Source organism: Tupaia chinensis, unplaced genomic scaffold, assembly GCF_000334495.1.
Source record: "Tupaia chinensis unplaced genomic scaffold, TupChi_1.0 Scaffold000126_2, whole genome shotgun sequence".
Taxonomy (NCBI): Eukaryota; Metazoa; Chordata; class Mammalia; order Scandentia; family Tupaiidae; genus Tupaia; species Tupaia belangeri.
In genome coordinates this window covers 899029-921297 of record NW_006159594.1, presented here as the reverse complement: position 1 = coordinate 921297, position 22269 = coordinate 899029, and the positions used below count along the sequence as shown (strand labels likewise).

At 44.9% G+C, this 22269-nt stretch overlaps 2 protein-coding genes and 1 pseudogene across 5 annotated transcripts in view; 1 reads left to right on the top strand and 2 right to left on the bottom strand.

Moving 5' to 3' along the window:
• SLC7A7 (solute carrier family 7 member 7) overlaps positions 1 to 9404 on the top strand; it is a 51607-nt gene extending 42203 nt beyond the window's left edge. For all 4 annotated transcript variants that reach the window (XM_027770300.1, XM_027770299.1, XM_006144483.2 and 1 more), the window contains 8 exons: positions 1713 to 1838; positions 2648 to 2792; positions 5725 to 5848; positions 6102 to 6205; positions 6493 to 6589; positions 8134 to 8283; positions 8503 to 8686; positions 8899 to 9404. In XM_027770300.1, the coding sequence (XP_027626101.1) occupies positions 1713 to 1838; positions 2648 to 2792; positions 5725 to 5848; positions 6102 to 6205; positions 6493 to 6589; positions 8134 to 8283; positions 8503 to 8686; positions 8899 to 9005 (1037 nt within the window). In that variant the 3' untranslated portion in view covers positions 9006 to 9404. The remainder of the gene's footprint in view (positions 1 to 1712; positions 1839 to 2647; positions 2793 to 5724; positions 5849 to 6101; positions 6206 to 6492; positions 6590 to 8133; positions 8284 to 8502; positions 8687 to 8898) is intronic.
• A 1020-nt stretch (positions 9405 to 10424) lies between these two features.
• OXA1L (OXA1L mitochondrial inner membrane insertase) lies at positions 10425 to 16591 on the bottom strand. Its single transcript, XM_006144482.3, has 10 exons — positions 16494 to 16591; positions 15837 to 15998; positions 14942 to 15155; positions 12546 to 12689; positions 12225 to 12310; positions 11848 to 12012; positions 11554 to 11658; positions 11286 to 11448; positions 11121 to 11201; positions 10425 to 11036 (listed from the first exon to the last, which is right to left on the bottom strand). Exons 1-10 carry the CDS (start codon positions 16554 to 16556, stop codon positions 10900 to 10902), a joined length of 1320 nt encoding a protein of 439 aa, XP_006144544.1. The 5' UTR covers positions 16557 to 16591; the 3' UTR covers positions 10425 to 10899.
• Positions 16592 to 20191: 3600 nt separating this feature from the next.
• On the bottom strand, positions 20192 to 21500 carry LOC102482318 (up-regulated during skeletal muscle growth protein 5 pseudogene; annotated as a pseudogene).
• Positions 21501 to 22269: the final 769 nt, after the last annotated feature.

Sequence of the window (22269 nt, the reverse complement as noted above, 5' to 3'; positions counted from 1 at the left end):
GCCCCTTTCAGAAAGAGCAGAAAAATACTTGGACAATGAGTAGAAGGGAGGAGGAAGAGAGAGAAGATGGGACAGCTGTTTGGAGAGGCTGGTCTTTCCTGCTTCTCATCATTAAGTAGCCTCTGGGCCAGAATGTTATGTAATCAGGACACAATACAGGAGGGCTAGGGACACCAAGGACCATGCCACTGCCTGGAGAACTCAGAAAGGGAGTACTTCCTGACTATGCTGGGGGCCTGAGGCAGGCTGGGTCTCAGTTTCTCTACTGGCAAGGCAGGTGACACTGATCTTGACCTTAGAGCACTTAGGAGAAGAGCCTTAATATGAAGCCCTCCTTATTGTGTTCCAGTTGCTGAGCTGGGAAGGTGGGAGCAATGAAGTGATGCATTGTTATTACCACTGGGGAAGGTGTGTGAACTTGCCTGCCTGCCTACTTTGGAGGCTGGTGGGGGGGGTCAAAGAACCTTCTATTGAATTTCAGAGTTGTTTGTTTCTGTCCCCCTCATTCCCCAAATCCTGGGGTAACTGGTCAACCTCTCTTCAAACTTCTTCCTAAATAGTGGATTGTAAATTTTTTTTGGGGGGGTGGGTGGGAGGGAGAGGTAATGGATTTCCCCGACCTTCTGATTTATGTTATGGACACTTTTCTTAGAAAAATGCATATATTCATACAGACATAACATTTTGCTAAAGAATTTTGGGCTTTGTAGAGGGCCAAGTTAAGAACTGTAGCTCTGGGGACCAGCAGGCCGCATGATGGTTAAGGATGCTGGATTCCCATGTGGTTGACTGTGGTTCGAGTCCTGGACCTAGTGGCTTTCTTTTTAACTTTTCCTCTCTCTCACACACTCTGTCCCTCTGGTAAAATTAAAATAAATAAGTAAATGAAATAAAGTTCAATAAAATAATTTAGAAAAGGAAATTTGAGTTTATTTTAAGAAAAAGAAAAGAACTGTAGCTCTAAGGGTGATCTGTGGACTTTACTGAAGCTCATCCAGGTAAAGGAATCATCTCTACCTCAGTGTAGAAGGATGTGAGGAATGTCTGTGGCTTTTACTTTTGTATTATCTGGGCAGGAAAAATATCCCGTCCTCATTCTATAGGAACTTCTCTTAGCAGCAAGAATCTTTCCAAGTACAAAACAAGCAGCTGAACTGGCAGGCAGTGGGCAGGAAGTCTGGCCTCTAGCCTAATCTTTGGCCACACATCCTGACCTGCTGGCCTAGACATTGAGTAAGTCATAATAGGACTCTCAAGGTTAACTGTCATACCACAGAGTCAGAGTGCTGGGTCCTGAAGTCCATGTCACAGTGGTAGCAGGAGATACTGTGACTTCAGATCCAAGAGCTGCACACATTGCTAATCCTGTATAGCTGCCAGTTGCCTTCCATTGCTGTGACTGGTAATTTGGGTACACTTTTGTTCGTAAACAAATCCACAGTCATTGTTTTGTGTCGCCCATCTAAAGGGCTGGTGGGAGGCGGTACGGTAGAGCTATGTACACAGGTGCCCAGCAAGTTCCTTTGAGTTATAATGGTGAGGACATTCTGGGGCAGAGGTTTCCAGTGCAGAGCAGATTGTAGCCCAGACACAGTATGCCATCTTTGGCAGAAGGGTCTACCCTGGTGACAGGTACCACAAAATCTGCTTGAGTGTCTAAGGCCCTCTAGGTGGTAAAGGTCAATCACCAATCAGTATCATTTTTCTTTCAGGTCTCCTAACCTTCATTAACTGTGCCTATGTCAAATGGGGAACCTTGGTACAAGATATTTTCACCTACGCTAAAGTATTGGCGCTGATTGCAGTCATCATTGCAGGCATTGTTCGACTTGGCCAGGGTAAGAGATAATATTAACAGCAACTAACATTCATAAAGCATTTCCTTTAGCTACATTCCTCTAATTGCTTTTGTGTATTATCTCATTTAATTCTCTCAAGTCCCTTATCTGGGTAGGCAGCATTATTATTCCCACTTTATAGAAACTGAACAAAAAATTCAGTATTTCTTTCCTAAGTCCCTAGCAAAAAGTAGTAGAATAGAATTTGTACCCAGGCAGATTGGCCTTAAACCTATCCTTTAAGCTTGGCACATGTTGCTTCCCTGAGATGGCTGATCTTGGCAAAAGGGCTGATGATAGCCTTGCCCTGGAATTGGCTTTTGCAGACTGTCCAGCCTAATGCAATGTCTATGAGTGTTTTTCCTGTAAGAGTGGACATGGTCAGAAATGAACTGCTAGTACCCATCAGTATAAACGCCTACCCTACAACTGCTGTTGACCTGTGTATACTGAGCCCTGCCCTTTGTCTACTCTGTATTGTTCCTGTCTGGTGTTAGAAAGGGAGCAAAGTAGAAAAGGGCTGCATCATTCCTGTTCTCCAGCTCTCTGCTCCACAGTAGTTTATCACAGAAAGTCACCACAGGTCCTTCCTATAAAGGTCTCCATCCATGCCATTCCCTACATTCTGGCCATCTCTGTAGGTGTCTCTCTTCTGTTTCCCATTCCTTCACTGGTACCCTTGCTGCCAAAGGTGTTCCAAGTCACTTAACTGCTGTTATCGGATATCCTGCCATTCTTTTACTGTGTTCCCCTGAAGTTGGGAAAATGGGCCACTAATCCTCTGTCTTCTAAATGTTCTCTGGTTCCAGGAGCCTCGACTCACTTTGAGAATTCATTTGAAGGTTCATCATTTGCAATGGGTGACATTGCCCTGGCACTGTACTCGGCTCTGTTCTCCTACTCAGGCTGGGACACCCTCAACTATGTCACTGAAGAAATAAAGAATCCTGAGAGGTAGGTACCTTACTACCAATGCTGTGGCAGTGATAGCCATCTTTTATTTATTTATTTAAAATAATTATTTATTTTTTTATGATTATTTTAAAATTAGCTATACGGCATGTGTGCTCACCAGAGACAGACAGAGAGTGGGAAAGTAAGAAAGCAAGAAACCAAGCTGCTAGGTCCAGGACCTGAACCACAGTTGGCCATGTGGGAGTTCAGCATCTTAACCATCATGCCACCTGCTGGCCTCTAGCCATCATTTATTGAGCTTCTGCCATGTGCCAGATAATATACCAAAACCACTTATGAGGCTGATTTTATTAGCTCCATTTTAGCACATGGGAGGCCTGAGGCACAGAGAAGTAACTTGCCCATGATCATAGTAACGTGAACTTTCTTGTTAATGCTTGGTAACATTTAAAAAAATATTCATTAGTTTGTTGTAGGGTGCATGCACTTGCCAGAGAAAGAAAAAACCCTCCCGGTGGAATGTCACAATCCCTTCTCCTCCATTGTCCCCTTAGGATTCTGGGCATTATGCACATGTGCCTGGAGTGATTTTTCAAGCCACAGGTCTGAGACGCAGACCAGTGGGATTTGCCATGTGGGATCCAGCTGCCTTAAACTCCACACCACCAGTTGGCTTTGCTTTGTAAATTTTTTTTCATTGCCACAGGGTATACACATGTGCTCCCCAGAGAGACAGAGAAAGTACCCTCCCCTACAATGAGTATGGTCATGCTGCAATCCTTTTTCTTCCATTTCTTTATCCTGTCAGGATTTGGGGCATGCATGTATACACACATGCCCAGTGTTTTCGAGTTGCTGGGCTGGGATTTGAACTGTGGTCAGCCATGTGGGATCTGATTCCCTTAATCAATGTACTATATGGCTGGTCCTGTAACATTCTTTAAACTGATTTTTTTACTGTTGCTTATTCATTCCTATACTAAACCAGGTTATACTATGTGCTGGTGTATGTTTCTTAATAGATCTTTCACCTACTCTTTTTTTTTGCGAGGTTTTTTGCTATAGGGCGTGTGCACTTGCCAGCCAGACAGAGAGAGACAGAGAGACAGAAAGTGAGATATCACCCCCCCAGGGGGGATGGCCACGCCGCAGTCCCTTCTCCTCCATTCTCCTCTCGGGATCTTGGGCACGCACGCACATGTGCCCGGTGTGAGTTTAAGCCACCGGGTCCGGGACGCAAACCGTGGTCGACTACGTGGGAGTCCAGCGACATAGCCATTACGCTAACTGCTGGTCCCTCCACACAGATAATTGTAGGTCATAGCCTTCCAGAAACCTTGTTTCCCTTCAGATCTCTTCCTTATTTCCTAAAATCCTTACAGACATTGTAATATTGTTTCAGTCATTTGACTATATTACGCCACCACTGTTACTCTAAATTACTCTGTAGTCATGCAGAGTGAAAAAAGTACTAGACAGGAAATCAAAAGCCCTGTGGTTTGTCTTTCCACTAGTTCACTGGGTGACGTTGAAGGAGTCACCCTGCCATGCCTTTATGTGCTTCCTTATCTGTAATTGAGGGAGTTGAGTTGTATTTCTTGGGGGTTTTTCCTGGCTCTAAAATTCTGCTTCTGGGAACTAAGATTTGCCAGGCAATGGAGATTCTGTAAATTTCCAAGTCAAAAGAATAACAATTCTTATACCAATAAACTACTTTTGGCTTTGAGAAACAAAGGCACTCTGGGTACACATCTAGTGCTGCAATCCTAGGAGCAGTGACAGTAGCAGTATCCAGGCATGGTAGTGCTTCCACCTACCGGACAAAAGCTGAATGACTCAAGAGTATTTGCTCTTCTTGGCAGTCTTAACTGTCGAGGATGTTTATAAAGATCATGGCTTTATTGGACTAGAGTGACCTCGAGAGGTCTTTGTGTGTCTCTTAGCACTAGTTCCAATGGCACCCAAGGGTCTCAAACTGAGGGAGGGACAAATGTACATATCGCTCAGGTTGCGTATTTACATACACTGCTCTTCCTACTGAAGGCCTATTTTATATTCTGAGATGTTAGAATTCACGGTTTACCTCCATAATTCTTCTTACATATCTTAACCTTAAGACAAAATTTCTGGTATCGACAATCTTAGAGAAGGAATGCTGATACCAAAAGACCTTTAGATGTGAAAAACAATTTCCCATCTCATGCTGTTATTATGCTGTGACATATTGCGTTGTTGGAAAAGTCAAGATGAATTTTCTGTTTTTCTATGCAAAAATGCATCATGCCTTTTTTGACACTCCAATAGTTATTTTATTATTATTTTTGCATAGTTTTTTTTTTTTTTTTTTTTGCTATGGAGTGCCTGTGCTTGCCAGAAAGAGAGAGACAGAGAGATAGAAAGCGAGAAATCACCCCTGAGGGGAGATGGCCACGCCACAATCCCTTCTCCATTCTCCTCTTGGGATCTTGGGCATGCACGCACACGCGCCCGGCGTGAGTTTAAGCCACTGGGTCTGGGACTCGAACCATGGTCGGCTACATGGGAGTTCAGTGACATAGCCATTACACTAACTTCTGGTCCCAGTTCTTTCTTTCAATGTAACAATTCTTTCCCCTAATGTTCTATAGTTCTTTAAGAGTTCAGAGCCTCAGCTCACATCCCAGGGGGGAACCTAATAAGCAGAGGCATCGGAGAAATTCAACAGGAGTCGCTATCCTAGATTAGTGTGGCAGGGAATCCAAGGATTAAAGGAGAGACAGGGATGCAACTGTGGGACTAAAATATCCTCTAGGGGCCTGCAGATGGTGTGGTGGCTAAAGGCATTAAATTCCCACATAGCTGACTGTGGTTCAAGTCCCAGACCTGGCAGCTTGGTTTTTCTTTCTCTGTCTTTCTTTGGTCAAATTAACAACAAATGGAATTAAATAAATAAATCTTTAAAAAAAAAATACATCCTTTATTCTGTTTGTAGGAACCTGCCCCTTTCCATTGGCATCTCTATGCCCATTGTTACCATTATCTACATCTTGACCAACGTGGCCTATTACGCCGTGCTGGACATGAGGGACATCTTGGCCAGTGATGCTGTTGCTGTGGTAAAAGATTTTTACTAGTAGGCTTAGGGTGTATTGTGGACATGTGGGTATATCCCAGCTCTTAAAAGTCTTGGAAAGGGGGTAGACACACTTGAAAGCTATAGCTAGGATACTGGGTTTGCAAGAAGGTCCTGTTACCCCACTGTGGAAGAAAAGTTGGATTCATAGTTAAGAGGAATCTGGGGCATGCCTGTCCATGCCTTTCTTCTGTTTTAGGTCCTGCTAGTTATTCTTGTCCTTTCTTCTTCCTTAGACTTTTGCAGACCAGACTTTTGGAATATTCAACTGGATAATTCCAGTGGCAGTTGCATTATCTTGCTTTGGTGGACTCAATGCCTCTATTGTGGCTGCTTCTAGGTAAGAGTGGTGTCTTTTGCAGGGAGGGGCCATTGTGAAAAGCAATGGCACAGGATGGTAGAACTTAACAGAACCTGGACTTTAATCACCCATGTTTCCCAAATGATGCCACAGCTTCTTTCTTCTTGTTCCCGTTAGCAGCCTCAGGCTCTTACTAATGTCAATACTGAACTCCATTCCATATTATTCACTCTTATAAGGGATGGCAGATGAGGGCTGTGGCAGGTGAGTCAGGGTGTACCTGTGACCCATGATGTTCTCAGCCTTTTCTATCTTATCTGAAACAGGCTTTTCTTTGTGGGCTCAAGAGAAGGCCATCTCCCTGATGCCATCTGCATGATTCATGTTGAGAGGTTCACACCAGTGCCTGCTCTGCTTTTCAATGTAAGTGATCTCAAGAACGTGACTGAATACCTGACTGTGGGGAAAACTTTAGTAACAGAAGATGTGACAATTTTACTAGTGTCCTCAAACTTATAAAACAGATTATGAGATAAAAACTATTGATGGGTCCAGCAGGTGGCAATGGTGGCTGGAGACTCCCACATGGCTGATCATGGTTCAAGTCCCAGACCTAGTGGCTTGCTTTCTCATTTTCCTCTCTCTCTGGCCAAATTAAAAAAATAAATAAATGACTAAATGAAAAGTAAAAAAAACCCCCAAAACTAAAACTACTGATGAACAGCCACCATAGGCAAGGCACTGTGCTAACTGCTATAATGGTTCCTAAGACAGAGTCTAACTTCTCTAAGGAAATGTCAACCACCTATAGTCTAAGATAAGGCATAATTTTCACGGAATACATTAGAATGATTGACTACAATCACTTGACAGATAGCAGGTGATGTTTACTGCTCAAAAAAAGAAATGATCGGACCTGGTGGCTTAAAACTCATGCCAGGCGCATGTGCGTGCGTGCCCAAGATCCCAAGAGGAGAATGGAAAAGGGATTGCGGCGTGGCCATCCCCCCTGGGGGGGGGGGGTGATTTCTCATTTTCTGTCTCTGTCTGTCTGGCTAGCACACGTGCCCTGTAGCGAAAATCTCTCTCCCCCTCCCCACCCCCCCAAAAAAGAAAGGATCATTTCCATGGGGGAAGAGGGTAAATGAAGACTTCTTGGAGGAAGTCCATTTGAGGAGGATTTTGAAAGTTCAGGTCAGGATGTAAATGATGAGATGGCCTTTTGTTTTTAATTTGCCAGAGGGCATGTGTGCCCATCATAGACAGGGAGGGGGAACACCTTCTCCATTTATACCTCCTTTTGGGAGTCTGGGCATGCACACAGAGTGCACGTGCTCACTGGAGACAGAAAGTGAGAGGTCTATCCCCCAGGGGTAATGGCCATGCTGCAACTCCTCCATTTTCCTCTTGGGATTTTGGGCACAACACACATACACATTTGGTATGAGTTTCAAGCTGGTGGGCCATGTGGGAATCCAGTGCCTTAACCATTCATTATGTCACCTGCTGGCCTCCTATTTTTTCCAAGCCACTGGTTCTGGGATTTGAACCACGTGGTTAGCCATGTGGGACCCAGCTTCCTTAACCATTGGGTCAATGGGCTGATCCTGAAGGGTGTTTGATTAAAAAAATCCCAAAAAACCAAACAACAGCATTGGAAAGTCCTGTGGTAAAGCAGTATGTGGAAAGAGGCAAGAGCTGCAAGTGTAGGTTGGACTATTAAGGTCTTATGCAAAAAATGTTTGAAGGACTTTAGACTGTGCCCTCAGAGGGTTAAATTTGCCATAGGTTTGAAGAATGGGATGAAAACTATTGAGAGGTTTTTGACTTTACTAGAAAAGAACGAGGGTACTAATGAGGGTGGAAATAGGACAAGATGACTCTGAGGACTTGTGGTGGGGGTTAGAATGAAGGTGCCTTGTTTAACAAAGGCCTTTAGAGAAACTGACTTGAGCTTGTGCCTACAGGGTATCATGGCATTGATCTACTTGTGTGTGGAGGACATCTTCCAGCTCATTAACTACTACAGTTTCAGCTACTGGTTCTTTGTGGGGCTCTCTATTGTGGGTCAGCTCTATCTGCGCTGGAAGGAGCCTGATCGACCTCGTCCCCTTAAGGTAACTTATCTCCATATGGAACAGGGAGAGCTGCTGCTACAGGGGACTCTTACATATTGATACATGGTTTACTCAGAAGCTTTTGCCTAGGACTTGGTGGTGGGGGTGTGTTTAGATCAAAGGAATGGAGGGCTCAGCACTCTGATCTTGAGTGATGTTAAATTGGATGTCAAGAGTCTTGAGCTGTCTAACCTCCAGTTGTTTCCTTTGTGCCCTCAGCTCAGCCTCTTCTTCCCCATTGTCTTCTGCCTCTGCACCATTTTCCTCGTGGCTGTTCCACTTTACAGTGACACCATCAACTCCCTCATTGGTATTGCCATCGCCCTCTCAGGCTTGCCCTTTTACTTCCTCATCATTAGAGTACCAGAGCGCAAAAGACCTCTTTATCTCCGAAGGATTGTGGGTAAGCTTTGGCTCCTCAAGTAAGCTCAGATATTATACAGCCTGATCTTTGCCTTTTCTGCAAATCTAGGGTCCCAAATCACCTTTGCCAATGCCTGCCATTTTTCCTATGGCTTAACTGAGTCACTCCCCTCAGGCCCAGTCCCAGTCAATGTCACTTGAATTCAGCCCAGTTTGCCTCTTCCCAGTTTCAAGTCAAACTTCTCTTTGCAGCATCTACCACACGATACCTCCAAGTCCTATGCATGTCAGTTGCTGCAGAAATGGATTTGGAAGATGGAGGAGAGATGCCCAAGCAACGAGACCCCAAGTCTAACTAAATGCTATCAGCATCCTGAGATGTGGAAAGTGGGACCTCTTGTTTCCTACTGGCAGGAGCCAAGGACATTGAAAAGGAAAGCTTACTTCTTCAGAGGCACAAGTCCAGAAATCTGGTCTAGGCAGCTCCAACCTTTGAACTTGTTTTTTGACAGAGGAAAAGTAATTTATTTGTTTTGCTACATATTGTTTCCACCTTTCTAAAGGGATGATAAAACAGACTGTGGTGGGGAGCATGTCAGGTGTGGGCTCGGTAGTTCTAGTTACACCTCTGGGTGTGCCTACCCACTCCGGTTTTCCTTTAAAAGGGCCAACAATGCTCCAAATTTCCTGTCTCCTTTAGAGACATGAGACTGTCACTGGTGCTAGGCAACAATAAAAGGGTTATGTTCAAGTTTGAATGGCTCCATTTTAGTGTCTCTGGGACAGCTCCTGTTAATCTAAAACCAGAAAGACTGTTCTTTCTTATCAATTTAGCTACTGAAGGTTGATAAAACCAATCTCTACAAGGCAGAAAAGAGAACACCTTAACTAATGTGGTAAAATGTTAGGCTGACACATGAAAATGACAACTTTCATTCATCTTATCACCAAGAATTTGAGCGTATCTACTTACTGAAGTTTTAAAATTTGCTATAATGTGGGAACCAGCAGTTAGCATAATGGCTATGTTGCTGGACTCCCATGTAGTCGACCGCGGTTCACGTCCCGAACCTGGTGGCTTAAAACTCATGCTGGGTGCGTGTGCGTGCCCAAGATCCGGAGAGGAGAATGGAGAAGGGATTGTGGCGTGACCATCCCCCCTGGGGGGGTGATTTCTCACTTTCTGTCTCTCTCTGTCTGTCTGGCGAGCACACGTGCCCTATAGGGAAACCTCTCAAAAAAAAAATAAATTGCTATAATGTGTGTGTGCTGGCTAGAGAGAAACAGGGGCAGGGGTTGGGGGAGAGAAAGTGAGAAAGTACCCCCAGGGGAGATGACCACCCTGCAATCACTTCTACTCCATTCTTCTCTCGGGATTTTGGGCATCCATGCACACCCACCTGGCGTGTTTTTCAAGTTATTGGATCCAGCACTCGAACTGCAGTCAGCCAGATGGAATCCAACTGCCGTAACTACCATACCACCTGGCTGGCCCTGAAGGTAATCTTAGCATCAAAAAATGAGGTTATTAGGACCAGCCCCATAGTGCAGCAGTTAAGTGCTTTGCAGAGGAAGCCGGATCACACACACACCAGGGTTTGAGTCTTAGTCCTGGTGGCTTGAGAAATAGGCTGGGATGAGTATGTCCAGGATCCTAACAAGATGGAGGACTGGAGGAAAAAAACTGTAGTGTGACCATGTAATGTGACTACTGGGAGCTGCTTTATCCCCTCCTACTTACTGTGTGCCCATTACATCCTCTGGCATTAAAAAAAAAATAAAAATGCAGTTATTATATTTAGACACAATCTCGGCTTATCAGTCATACCTATGACTGCGATACAAAAGTGGAGGAACAACACAGACATTGGTTCGAGGTTTAAGTACTTAACGCCAAGTTATAACATTAAGACACTCATAAAGAACATGGGCCAAGGGCAATCATGAACCAACCTACTCCTTATCTTTGAAGCATGGTACCCTCTATTAAGTATCAGAAAGTAGCAGGTAGTATAGAGGTTTACCAACTGTGGATGGGAAGATCACTTGGTTCCCTAGTGTTCTCTTTCACACAGGTGTAAATCTGTAGTGGAGTCTATTAAAAATAAACATTTCCATGTCCTCCAGTTCTTAGGTCTGGCACAAGGACACATCATCTTTGTCCTGTTAGAGGACAAAAGCAGAACATGTCTTGCTTCGAGGATGAGTCTTTGAAGAGACAGAGTTCCTGCCTGAATGAGCAGGGAACACAAGTCAGCCAAGCGTGTCACGCCAGGGATGCTTTGACTTTGGTTTCTTGCTGCTAGTGTTGCTGCTGTCAGGAGTGCTGGGAGGGTGATTCTTCCCATGTTGTAGCAGAGGGTTGTGGGCAAAGGTCTGTCGTAAGGGACCTGGGGGAAAAGGAGCAAACAAATCTCAGTGAACAAAGAAAAGAAGAAATAGAAGACAGGATTTAGTGTGAAAGGATTACTTACCCCTGGCTGCCAGCTCCAAGTGATTTTGCATGCGCTGTTCACGCTCTCGTAGCTGATGTGCCATTTCCGCATTCTTCCAGCCTGTGTACCGAGCAGTACGACAGTTCAGTCTCCATTTTTAGACCGCTTTGTCCTGGTTCTGTTTCACGGAGGATGAACCCTTACCTTTTTTGAAGCTCTTTATGAAGTTTTCCCGTGGAAGTAATTTGTCAGGATCATGCACAACACGCTGGGGGATTTTAAGTGCAGTGCGTACAGCTGGAATCCGAAGGCAGGAGACTTGTATCAGGGAAAACACATTGGAGGAAAGCCAGTACATGAACACCGCCTGGGTGAGGATACAGAGAAGGTACTCAGAAACTGCACTGCTGACCAGCCTGCTAGGATGTAGCTAGGCTAGGTCAAAGGAGTCAGTGCCTAAGTGATTACCTACCGTAGGGAAATGGATGGTAATGGGCAAGACTGCCAGGGGCATCACTCTGAGGACATTTCTCATCCACTGAAGGTCAGAACTTTGGACACCTGTCTCAGCACCTAGCTGCCAAAACCAAAGAGGTGGTGGAGACGAAAAGAGTAGTGAATGCGTATGTGTTTTAGTGAATCTGGTGCAAATCTCTCACCTATCAACCCTCTTTCTCCAGGAGTGCAGGGTGACCATTCTACACTATTTTATACCCCACTCCAAGCTCACCTTTGCAGGCCTGGCTCTGGGCGAACCTAGACTTACCTCAAGGACACCCCACATTGTAGCAGTGACTACGAGTGGTAATATATAGATGGGATCAGATACTGTAAGGTCCTGGAACCACCAGAGGCCACCTGTCTGCAGGCTGGGCACGGGAAGGTTGGCCATCTCTCTCAAGGCAATGAAGAAGGAGATGAAGATCGGGGCCTATTACACAGGATAAACAGCATAGACACATTTTAGCAGAGGAAGCATTGTCATGACCCGTTATTGAAAGCCATTTATAACCTCACCACAACCTGCTTTTATTTTTTTTTTTTTTTGGGTGGGGGGCAGGGGGAGGTCTGAGGCATAGGAGACACAGAGGAGGCAAACTGATTGGTTCAGGATGAACTAAGAAGGGAAATGTTTTTGCTCACCTGAGTCAGAGGTAAAATGAGTGGTTTAAAGAGTTTAACGTCATGCTTTTTCTGGTAAAGTGTCATCTCCGTGGAGGCCCTGTAAACTGAGGTGAAGAGAAATGAACGAATGGTCTAATAGTTTTGTCGGTGGAAGTGAACACCCTCATCACCAGGCCCATGAAACTTCTGACTGACTGGCCAACCCCAAAGCCCAAGGAGATGAATCTTTAGAACAGGCCCAACTGTAGCAACTCCTGATTCAGGTCGTTCCTTTCCTCCAGGGGAATATCAGGTAAAGCAAACGTGACCAGCTCCCACACTCATCTGTAATCAACTCACACTCAGCATGGTCTCCTGCCAACTTGGCCTCTCTGATTCGAGTGGAGAACTTCTGGATCTCTGGCAAGTGGTTGTGGATCTTGGCTGCCTCCCGTTGGCCCTTCACAATGAGAGGAAAAACCAGGCAGCGGGCAAGAACTGTACCTGGAGAATACAGAGGAGGACTGGAGTGAAACTAAAGCAGTTCTGCAGCTAGGTTTTCGGTCCTCACTGAAAGGGTTTCTCTGTTTCAGCCTCTTCTACACTGTGATCATGCCCAAGGGCCTGTATGGGGCAGGAGTATGACTTAGCTCCTTCAAAGCTCAGTTTTCCCCTTTGGCATCACAAAAGTCTCACATTAACTTCTCTAAGCAGATGACCAGGAATCCTGTTTTTTTTCCTTCAACAAAAAAGTGATAGAAGCTACTTTTCTAGATCAACAGCTTTTAAACTTTTATTTTTATGAAAAAGAATTTACTTATTTGGGGCCAGCAGGTGGTGTGGTGTTTGGGGAATGCTGGACTCCCACATGGCTGACTGCGGTTTGAGTCCCAGATCTGGTGGCTTGCTTTCTCACTTTCCTTCTCTCTGTCTGTCTCTGATCAAATTGGAAAAATAAAGAAAGTTTGATTTATTTATTTAATTCCATTTGTTAGTATTTTTTAATTTGACCAGACAAAGGCAGAGAAAGAGAGAAAAAAAGCGAGAAAGCAAGGTGTCAGGTCTGGAAATTGAATCACGGTCAGCCGTGTGGGAATCCAGCGTCTTTAATCACCATGCTACCTAGTGGCCCCTAAACCTTTCTGTTATTAATGGAACCTTTTTTCTTTTTTCCCAACTGTACATGTGTAGTTCTGATAAAACAAAACAAGGAGACCAAGCTGCCCTGGGTGAAGGTGAAGACTGACTATAGTGTTCACATTCTGGCCTTCGCCTTGTTCAGAGGCACCATTATAGAACTCTGGGACGTCCAGGAATGAAGTCTGAAAGCCACTGTTCTAAAAATCCCTGGAGTAGGAAGTAATCCGATGGTTTACTGCTTTAGCTCCTTCCTATTTCTTTCTTTTTTTTTTTTTGGGGGGGGGAGTTACTTATTCCTTTCATGAGTGATAAAGACAGACACATCACTCCTAACAGGCTCTTAATGCTGTGATCCAACCCCAGGCAGACACTACTGGGGAGGTCTCTGGACATGAACTTGGAATCTTTCCATGTGAGTCAGCCTTGCAAAGCATTGGCTTTACTGTGTGCCACTGTTCAGCCCTCTATTTTCTTATGCTTCATATTTCCTGATCATTCCAACAACTATTTAGAGAGAGCTAAGGATGGAACCCAGAATACCAGCACTGAAGGTGTAGGCAGAGTACTGGATAATGTAAATGGGGCTAGGTGTGGTAAGAGAGGATTAAATCAGAAAAGACTGTCACAAAAGCCAACAATAAATTCTAAGGTCTAAGGTGCCTAAAGCAAAAAGGTTAAGTATAAGTGGATTTGACAATGATGCTACTAGCATTTAAAATAAGGTGATTCTGCTAAAAGCCAGATTAGTGAGGGTTAGAAAGTGGGCCTACTGGATGCAGAATACTTTTTAAAACAGCTTTGAAAGTGAAGAGACACATAAGGAAGTAGTTAAAAGGGAATTAAGGGGCCAGCAGGTGGCAGGGTGGTTCAGGGCCCTGGACTCCCACATGACCGAGTCCTGGACCTGGTAGATCGCTTTCTTACTTCCCCCATCCCCCTCATGCTCTGTCCTTCTCTGCTCAAATTAAAATAAGTAAATAAATAAAAAAAAGTTAAATAAAATAATTATTTTAAAAAAAAATTTAAAAAGGGAATTAAGGATGGAGTTAAATTTTTCCTAAGTGACACATGGGTATGCCTGAGCATGTTTATACTGGGTTGCTGGAAGTCGAGACACATTTTTGCACAGAAAAACACATCATGACATTTCTGATGATGCAGTAGGATAAAGGTAGGGAAGTAAAAAGGGGATGTTGAAGACACGAGGAGAGAAGAGATGACTGATAGAGAAAGGTATAGGAAGACACAGAATTAGTCTTTACAAGAGGAATGTGAGTGGCTTCCCAGTTTGGGGATTTAAGCACCTGATGTGACCATCTACTTTCCTAAATCAGGGTACCTTTAACACTGTTACAAGGTCCCCTTACTTCAATGCCATGCTCACATTCAAACGTCTATGCTTCTTGAATCCCAGATGATACAATGGTATTATACTGTTCTTTAGGAAATAGTACGATTAGGTATCACAAGCCTCTATCCCTCATTTAAATCACCTGCGTTTCTATCCCTAAACTTCTGTAACTATTTCCTGGATCCACTCACAGAACTGCCATATTTAAGGTTCTAAACTTAAGTTCCCATTTTCTGTACCCTTGACCAGCATATATTCCCCTTACATGCAGCAATGGCCCCCCACCAAGGAAGGCCCAGGTTAACATGCATAAATTCCAGTAAGTTCTGGACCAATCCCACTGGGGTATATGATCCCAGCCCCAGTTCAGTGAAGCTCTGTTCTACAGCAGCTTGGATCACGTCAGCGGTCTGTCCAGAAGCCACCTCAGGTACTTGTGTGGGTGATGGAGCTGCAGGAATGACAGGAGGGGCCTGAACCTGTGTGAAAGGAAGTCATGTGTGATATTCAGTAGGGCTGACATACACAAAGTAAGGCCTTCTTATGATAATCAGCATTGGGTTCTGTTCTCTTCACTCTATTTCCTGTTTCCCAGGTTAGCCTCAGCCTCACAGAATTCAAGCTTAAAAAGGACACCCTGTTTTTGCCACTAGGTAGAAAGAAAAAGTTACTTAAAAGAGTAACATTTCAATGACTTCCCTTCATTCTGGGAAGTCACTTCTCATACCACTGTTTCCCAAACTAAAGCTATCTGAATATCACTATCACGATTTCTGTCAAATATTGAAACTATTACATATACAATCTTTCTTTAAAACAATTCAGTCTTTAAGATAAAAAACTTAAAATTGTGCATCTTATATGCAAATTATACTTTTTCCAATACTCACAAACCTTTAATCACATCTCAATTACCATGAGTAGCTTGCCACCACTCTGGCAAACCATGCCTAGACTATAACGTAACTCTCCCCTGTTGTACCTTCCAGCGTTTCTCCACTGAGTTAGAAATCTATTTCCCCAAGCACAGACGCCAACACTTTGGGGGACCACGTGGAATATGGCCAAGAATCCTGGCATAGTCCCCTCTCTCTTCGGACAAAACAGGAAGAAACCAAGGAGCACCACTTTCAGCTTTGGAGGAAAGAAAGGCCTCTCACCTGGGCTTCTGCAAACAAGACAGCAGAAGCACTGAGGCAGCGCGGGCCGGGGACTCCGAGGACGACATAGCGCGGGCGTCCACTGGAGGGGCGGGCTGGCAACAGGAGCTCGGCGGTCAGAGGTTTCCCAGGCCACTGCGAGGGCCCCGCTACGCTGTGGAACTGACGGGTAAAAGGATGATGAAGCCCCTCTACCGAGAGCAGAAGTCCCGTTGTGAGTACATAAGGCGTTCACGTTTTTTTGGGCGTTCACGCCGCTCACGCCCCAAGAGGCTGGAAGCCCGGCGATCGCAAGTGAGCACCCTGCTGCTCTCTGGGCGCAGACCGCTAGCCAGAAGGCACGCAAAGATGCATGCAAAGCCGAGCTCCAGCCAGGGTTTCCTGTATCCGTTACGGCAGACTCTCTCCCGGGCCCAGAATAAGAGGCTCGGGTGTCCTTGGCAGGGCAAAGCCAGAGCCGCGAAATGACAACCGAACTGGGCCGCGGAGGCCGCAGAGCTGGGGACGTAACCCTCCCGTGTCCTCACGCGACCGAGGTCATGACACAGGTCCTGGTGAGCAGGTCGGCGTCTGCTCATGCTCCCAGCACATCTGTCCCTGGACCCAGGTCACAGGGAAAGGGCAAGATCGCAGTGTTCAGTCCTGAAGTCACCTTACCTGACGCTGGGGTCGCAGCAGGCGCAGAAGCTCCCGGCGGCCGCACATCAGCCCCATCGCCATGTTGCCCGGAAGAGGATGTGCCTTAGCGCGTGCGTGCTCTGAACCGGAACCCCGTGGGAGGCGGCCTTTTTGGAAAAGGGCGTGAAGCCAGAACTGTCGCTTGGCGGCCATATTTGAAGTGGTTAACAAGCAGTAAAGGGCCTTATTAACAAGATGTTGAAGAGTGCTTTCTAATGGCTACCTGGCTGGACGCGGGATAGAGGCGTGGCCATGGAGGGGGGCGTGATTTTTCGCTTTTTGTCCCTCTTCTGGCCTGCGCAGGTGCGATTTCTCGCTTTCTGTTTCTCTTTCTGGCAAGTGCACGTTCCCTATAGCAAAAACCTCTCCAAAAAAATTAGCCTCCAGACAGTCTTGGTTGTGATTGGCTTGGTGTCTGTCCGGGCCACCCCTCCCGGCAGATGTTTGATCTACTGGCAAACTACTAAGTCAGATGAAGTCTATTTCCTGTCAGTGATACAAGAGGCAAGAGCCGAAGAATGGTGTTTCTTTTTTTCTTTATTCTTTTTTTTAAATAATTAAATTATTTAACTTTATTTTTTTTTAAATTTCATCAGAGAAGAAAAGTCAGAAAGCAAGCGGCCAGGTCCAGGACTTGCACCAAGGTTGACATGTGGAGTCCAGGGCCCTTAACCACCATGCCACCTGCTGGCCCCAGTTTCTCAAACCAGGTTACAAACAGTCAGTAAGCACCACCTACCTGTCTCCAGAAAGCTCAACTTCAGTATTTATAGCTACAAGCACAAACATGTGCTTGGGTGGGTGAGGTTTCACTCTGATATGATGAGTCCATGACTTGATTCCCCACTGTCAGTTATACCCTGGACTTTTTTTTTTTTTTTGGTAGAGAGTTCTTATTATAGGGTGTTTACACTCGGTGGAGAGATAGAAAGAGACAGAGAGACATAAAGCAAGAAATAACCCCCAAGAGGGGATGGCCACGCCACAACCCCTTCTCCATTGTCTCAGGATTTTGGGCTCACATCAACATATGCCTGGCATGAGTTTTAAGCTGCAGGTTGGGAACTTGAACTGCGGTCGACTACGTGGGAGTCCAACAACATAACCATTATGCCATCTGCTGATCCCCCTGGTGTGGGAGGCTACGCACCTGTGAGTCTGCTGAGGTACCTCAGAGAACAAACAATTACCATGATTGGTTCCCTTCCAAAAACCTGACCTTTAAAACCTTGCTCTGATTGGCCACTAGAATCCCTCAAATTTGCATATCCAGCACCTCACGATTGGTCCAAAAGCAACCAATCACAGCCCACTGCTTACAACCAAGCACAGCCCACCGTTTACAACCAATCACGGCCCACCGTTTACAACCAATCACGGCCCCCCGTTTACAACCCACCAGAGTGTATATAACCACGATGCCTGGTCCACAGTAGCCAGACGATGACCAGGAAGACGACGACTGAAGAGCCTGAAGAGCTGAAACACCACGCAGTCTCCAGAGGATCCTGAAGAGCTGACACTGCATCATCTCCAGACAACCTGGGAGACCCCGAAGAGCTGTAACACTACATCATCTCCAGATGACCCTGAAGAGCTATGACACCGTGTCATCTCCGTGTGCTGCTCACAGTAGACGACGTGACCCTTAAGAGCTGTGACACTGCGTCGTCTCTGTGCTGTACCGTGCTGCCCACAATAAATGGACGACACTGTCGTCTCCGTGCTGTAACACTACGCCGCTTGTCCCGGCTCTCACTCCTTCACTCAGGAAACCTATTCTGCTGTCCCCCCAGGTCGGGACACCCTGGACTTCTTAATATTCAGCAAGTTTCAGGGAAGTATGGCAAAGACTGCATCAGAGTGCAGGTCATATGAGCATAATATTTAAACATGCTTACCAAAGTTTTTCATGGGCAGAGTTCTCTAAATAATAGTTCATGTTATCAGGGATACTAGCATGAAAAAACACCTCTTCCAGGACCTTCCCAGCTTAGTTTAGTCAGGGTTTACACAAATGAATCTATTTTGATTCTGAAAACTTTCACATTTCCCCTCTTTTAAAAAGAAACATAAATTTTATTAAGTATTGTCAATTGTTTTTAATTTGCTAAAGGGCTCACACACTCACCAGAGAGAGGCAGAGAGAAAGTGAGAGAGAGAAAGTCTCCCCTTTGCTGGGGATGGGGGGGGGTAGCCATGTCATAATCCCTTCTTCATTTCTCTTTTCAGGATTTGGGGCACACAGGAACATACAGTGTTTTGTGTGTGTGTGTGTGTGTGTGTGTGTGTGTGTGTCCTTCAAGTCGCCAGGTCTGGGACCCGAACCATGCAGTTGGTCAAGATGGAGGCTCAGCCTCCTTAGCTACTATGCCACCTGCTGGCCTGAAAACTATAATCTTTTCTCTCTCATGAGCATATACACAAAAATCTTTTTTTTGGGGGGGAGAGATTTTTTTCTTTATGGTACATGAACTCACCAGAGACACAGAGAGAAAGTAAGCCATGCTCCAGTGGGGTGGGGAGGCGAAGGGGAAGGCTACACTGCAATACCTTCTCCATTCTCTTCTCAGGATTTTGGGTATACAGACACACATGTCCAGTGTGAGTTTCAAGCCACTGGGTCCAGGACTTGAACCATGGTTTACCATGTGGAAATCCAGAGTCTCAAAAATAGTACTACTTGCTGGCCCCAGACATGAAAATCTTTAACAAAGTATTGGGCTGGCCCCATTGCACAGTGGTTAATCCTTGTGCATAGGGAGCCGGGTCTTAAGTGACCTACTGCGGTTTGAATCTCAAATGCTGGTGGCTTGAAAAACATGCCAGGTACTGTGTGTGTATGTCTAAAATCCTGATGGGATGAAGAAATGGAGAAAAATGATTGCAGTGTGGCCATACTTTATAGGGGAGTGCCTTATCTTTCTCTCCCTCTCTCTCTCTCTCTCAAGAGTGCTCATGTCCTCTGACAATGAAAATATTAATAGCCTGAACACAGCAATACATAAAAATGATAATATATTGTAACCCTGGAATGCAAATTTGGTCTAACAATGTACATCAATCAACGTAATTCTCTTATTAATAGAATAAATTCAACATCTATTCATTTAATACAGTAGGTGCCAGGGCCTGCTCAGCAGAACGTTTTTCTGAGTGGGAGTGCTGTTGATTAGAAATATAAAAACAAATGCACAAAAACATTCAAATATAAAAAAGTGAGGATTGGGTGGGCCCGACGACTTCTCTCATGGATAAAGTCATGACCCTGAACCAGCCTTGGGTTTATTCTTTAAAAGGGTAGAAAATGGGAGAAGAAGAAATGGAAAGCAAAGCCAATTGTTTTGGGGTGTTAATTGTCTGAAGATGCAAAAGCAACTGGCACCATGTAGTTTCTTTGATCTTTTGGGGCAAAATCTGAGAAACACATGTGACTTCCTATAGCACAATGCTGCTCTGCAGTTTGGACAGCAGGTAGCTAGTGTATTTGCATGCAAATTATTTTCATTGCTATGCAAACAAAGCTCACAGACCTGTTTCTGCATGTGCCTAAAGGTGATGTTTGCTCAGAGTGGCTGCTCTCCATAACTAGGAATAGAGGAAACTTTTTATCCTGAAATGGAGTGTCTGCAAAAAGCCTACAGTGAGCATCATAGTTAATTATGAAAAACTGAACTCTACTTCTCAAACTAGTAACAAGGGAAGGAACAGGAACAGTCCTCCCACTTCTTATTCTTTTTTTCCCCATAGGATGTGTGCACTCTTTGGAGAGAGACAGATAGACACAGAGAGGGAAAGTGAAAAATCACCACCCAGGGAAGATGGCCACACTGCAATCTCTTTCTGGATTTTGGGTACACATGCACATGTGCCTGGTGTGAGTTTCAAGCCATTGGGTCTGGGAGTTGAGCTGTGGTCAACTACGTGTGAGTCCAGTGCCTTAACGACCACACCACGTGCTGTCCCAGTCCTCCCACTTTATTCCAAAAATTTCTAGGGGTCTGAGCCCTTGGAATAAGACAAAAAAGAAATAGATTGCTGTAGGGCACTGCATACATAAGACATCTTGAGCTATCCGCCATCTTGAGCTATCCACCATCTTGGAAACCATTAGGTTTCACTTCCTCATTGAGCAAACTGTTTCTCAGAAATTTTGTGACCAACTGTTCTCCCCATGGGGCGGATGAGTTTCTAGGCAATGGGAAAGATCCACACACACCAATGATTGGTTCATGGTGTTCTATCTCATTTGCATTTCGGGCAACCAATCAATGCCCACCAGCCAGTATATAACTCAACATTCTTTCTCAATAAAGAAGACTTGAAGACTTGATCAGCAAGCACCTTGTTTCGTCTCCACTCTATGCGTCTGTGTGTTTGTCCCATCTCTCACTCCTTCCCCCAGGAAACCTGTTCAAATGTCCCCCGGGTCAGGACAGATTGCATACATTTTTTTCCCCCAGGTTCATAATTTATTGTACACACTGAATATCACATTATGAGCTGACATTAACTTCTTCGGGCATGGGAACTTAGATGAGGTATGGACGTTTGACTCCGTTTGTATTGCTTTCATAGCTGGAGTTTCCTTAGATCTTTTTTTTTCTTTTTTGGAGAGGTTTTTGCTAGAGGTTTTCGTGTGCTAGCTAGAAAGACAGTTCTCCCACAGGAGATGGTCTTGCCACAATCCCTTCTCCTCCATTCTCCTCTCAGGATCTTGGGCACGCATGCACACGTGCCCGGTGTGAGTTTAATGCACTGGGTCTGGGACTTGAATCACAGATGACTACATGGGAGTCCAGCGACATAGCCCTTATGCCAACTGCTGGTCCCTCCTAAGATCTTAACTTGAAAAATAAGATTGTCAAAACAGTGCCTTTACATGTGGCCAGTACACAATTCATTCTTCTACCTGTGAGTATAAGAGTCAAAGTACTTTTTAATACCAGTGAACTGGAACTGGGCATCAACTTCTGGACCTGCCATGATTTCAATTTTCTTGCAAAGCCACCAAATCCACAGATGGTATCCTTCAATGTATGCAGCCACCCCTCAGCCCTGGCACACAAAATTTAAAGGAAGAAATAAAACTATCATTGTTCACAGACAACATGGTTGTGTACATAGAAAATTTTAAGGAAGACATAAAAAAATTCTATTAGAATTATTATGCAAACTTAGCAAATATGTGTGAGAGACACTGCGTCGTCTCTGTGCTGTACCGTGCTGCCCACAATAAATGGACGACACTGTCGTCTCCGTGCTGTAACACTACGCCGCTTGTCCCGGCTCTCACTCCTTCACTCAGGAAACCTATTCTGCTGTCCCCCCAGGTCGGGACACCCTGGACTTCTTAATATTCAGCAAGTTTCAGGGAAGTATGGCAAAGACTGCATCAGAGTGCAGGTCATATGAGCATAATATTTAAACATGCTTACCAAAGTTTTTCATGGGCAGAGTTCTCTAAATAATAGTTCATGTTATCAGGGATACTAGCATGAAAAAACACCTCTTCCAGGACCTTCCCAGCTTAGTTTAGTCAGGGTTTACACAAATGAATCTATTTTGATTCTGAAAACTTTCACATTTCCCCTCTTTTAAAAAGAAACATAAATTTTATTAAGTATTGTCTTTTGTTTTTAATTTGCTAAAGGGCTCACACACTCACCAGAGAGAGGCAGAGAGAAAGTGAGAGAGAGAAAGTCTCCCCTTTGCTGGGGATGGGGGGGGGTAGCCATGTCATAATCCCTCTTTC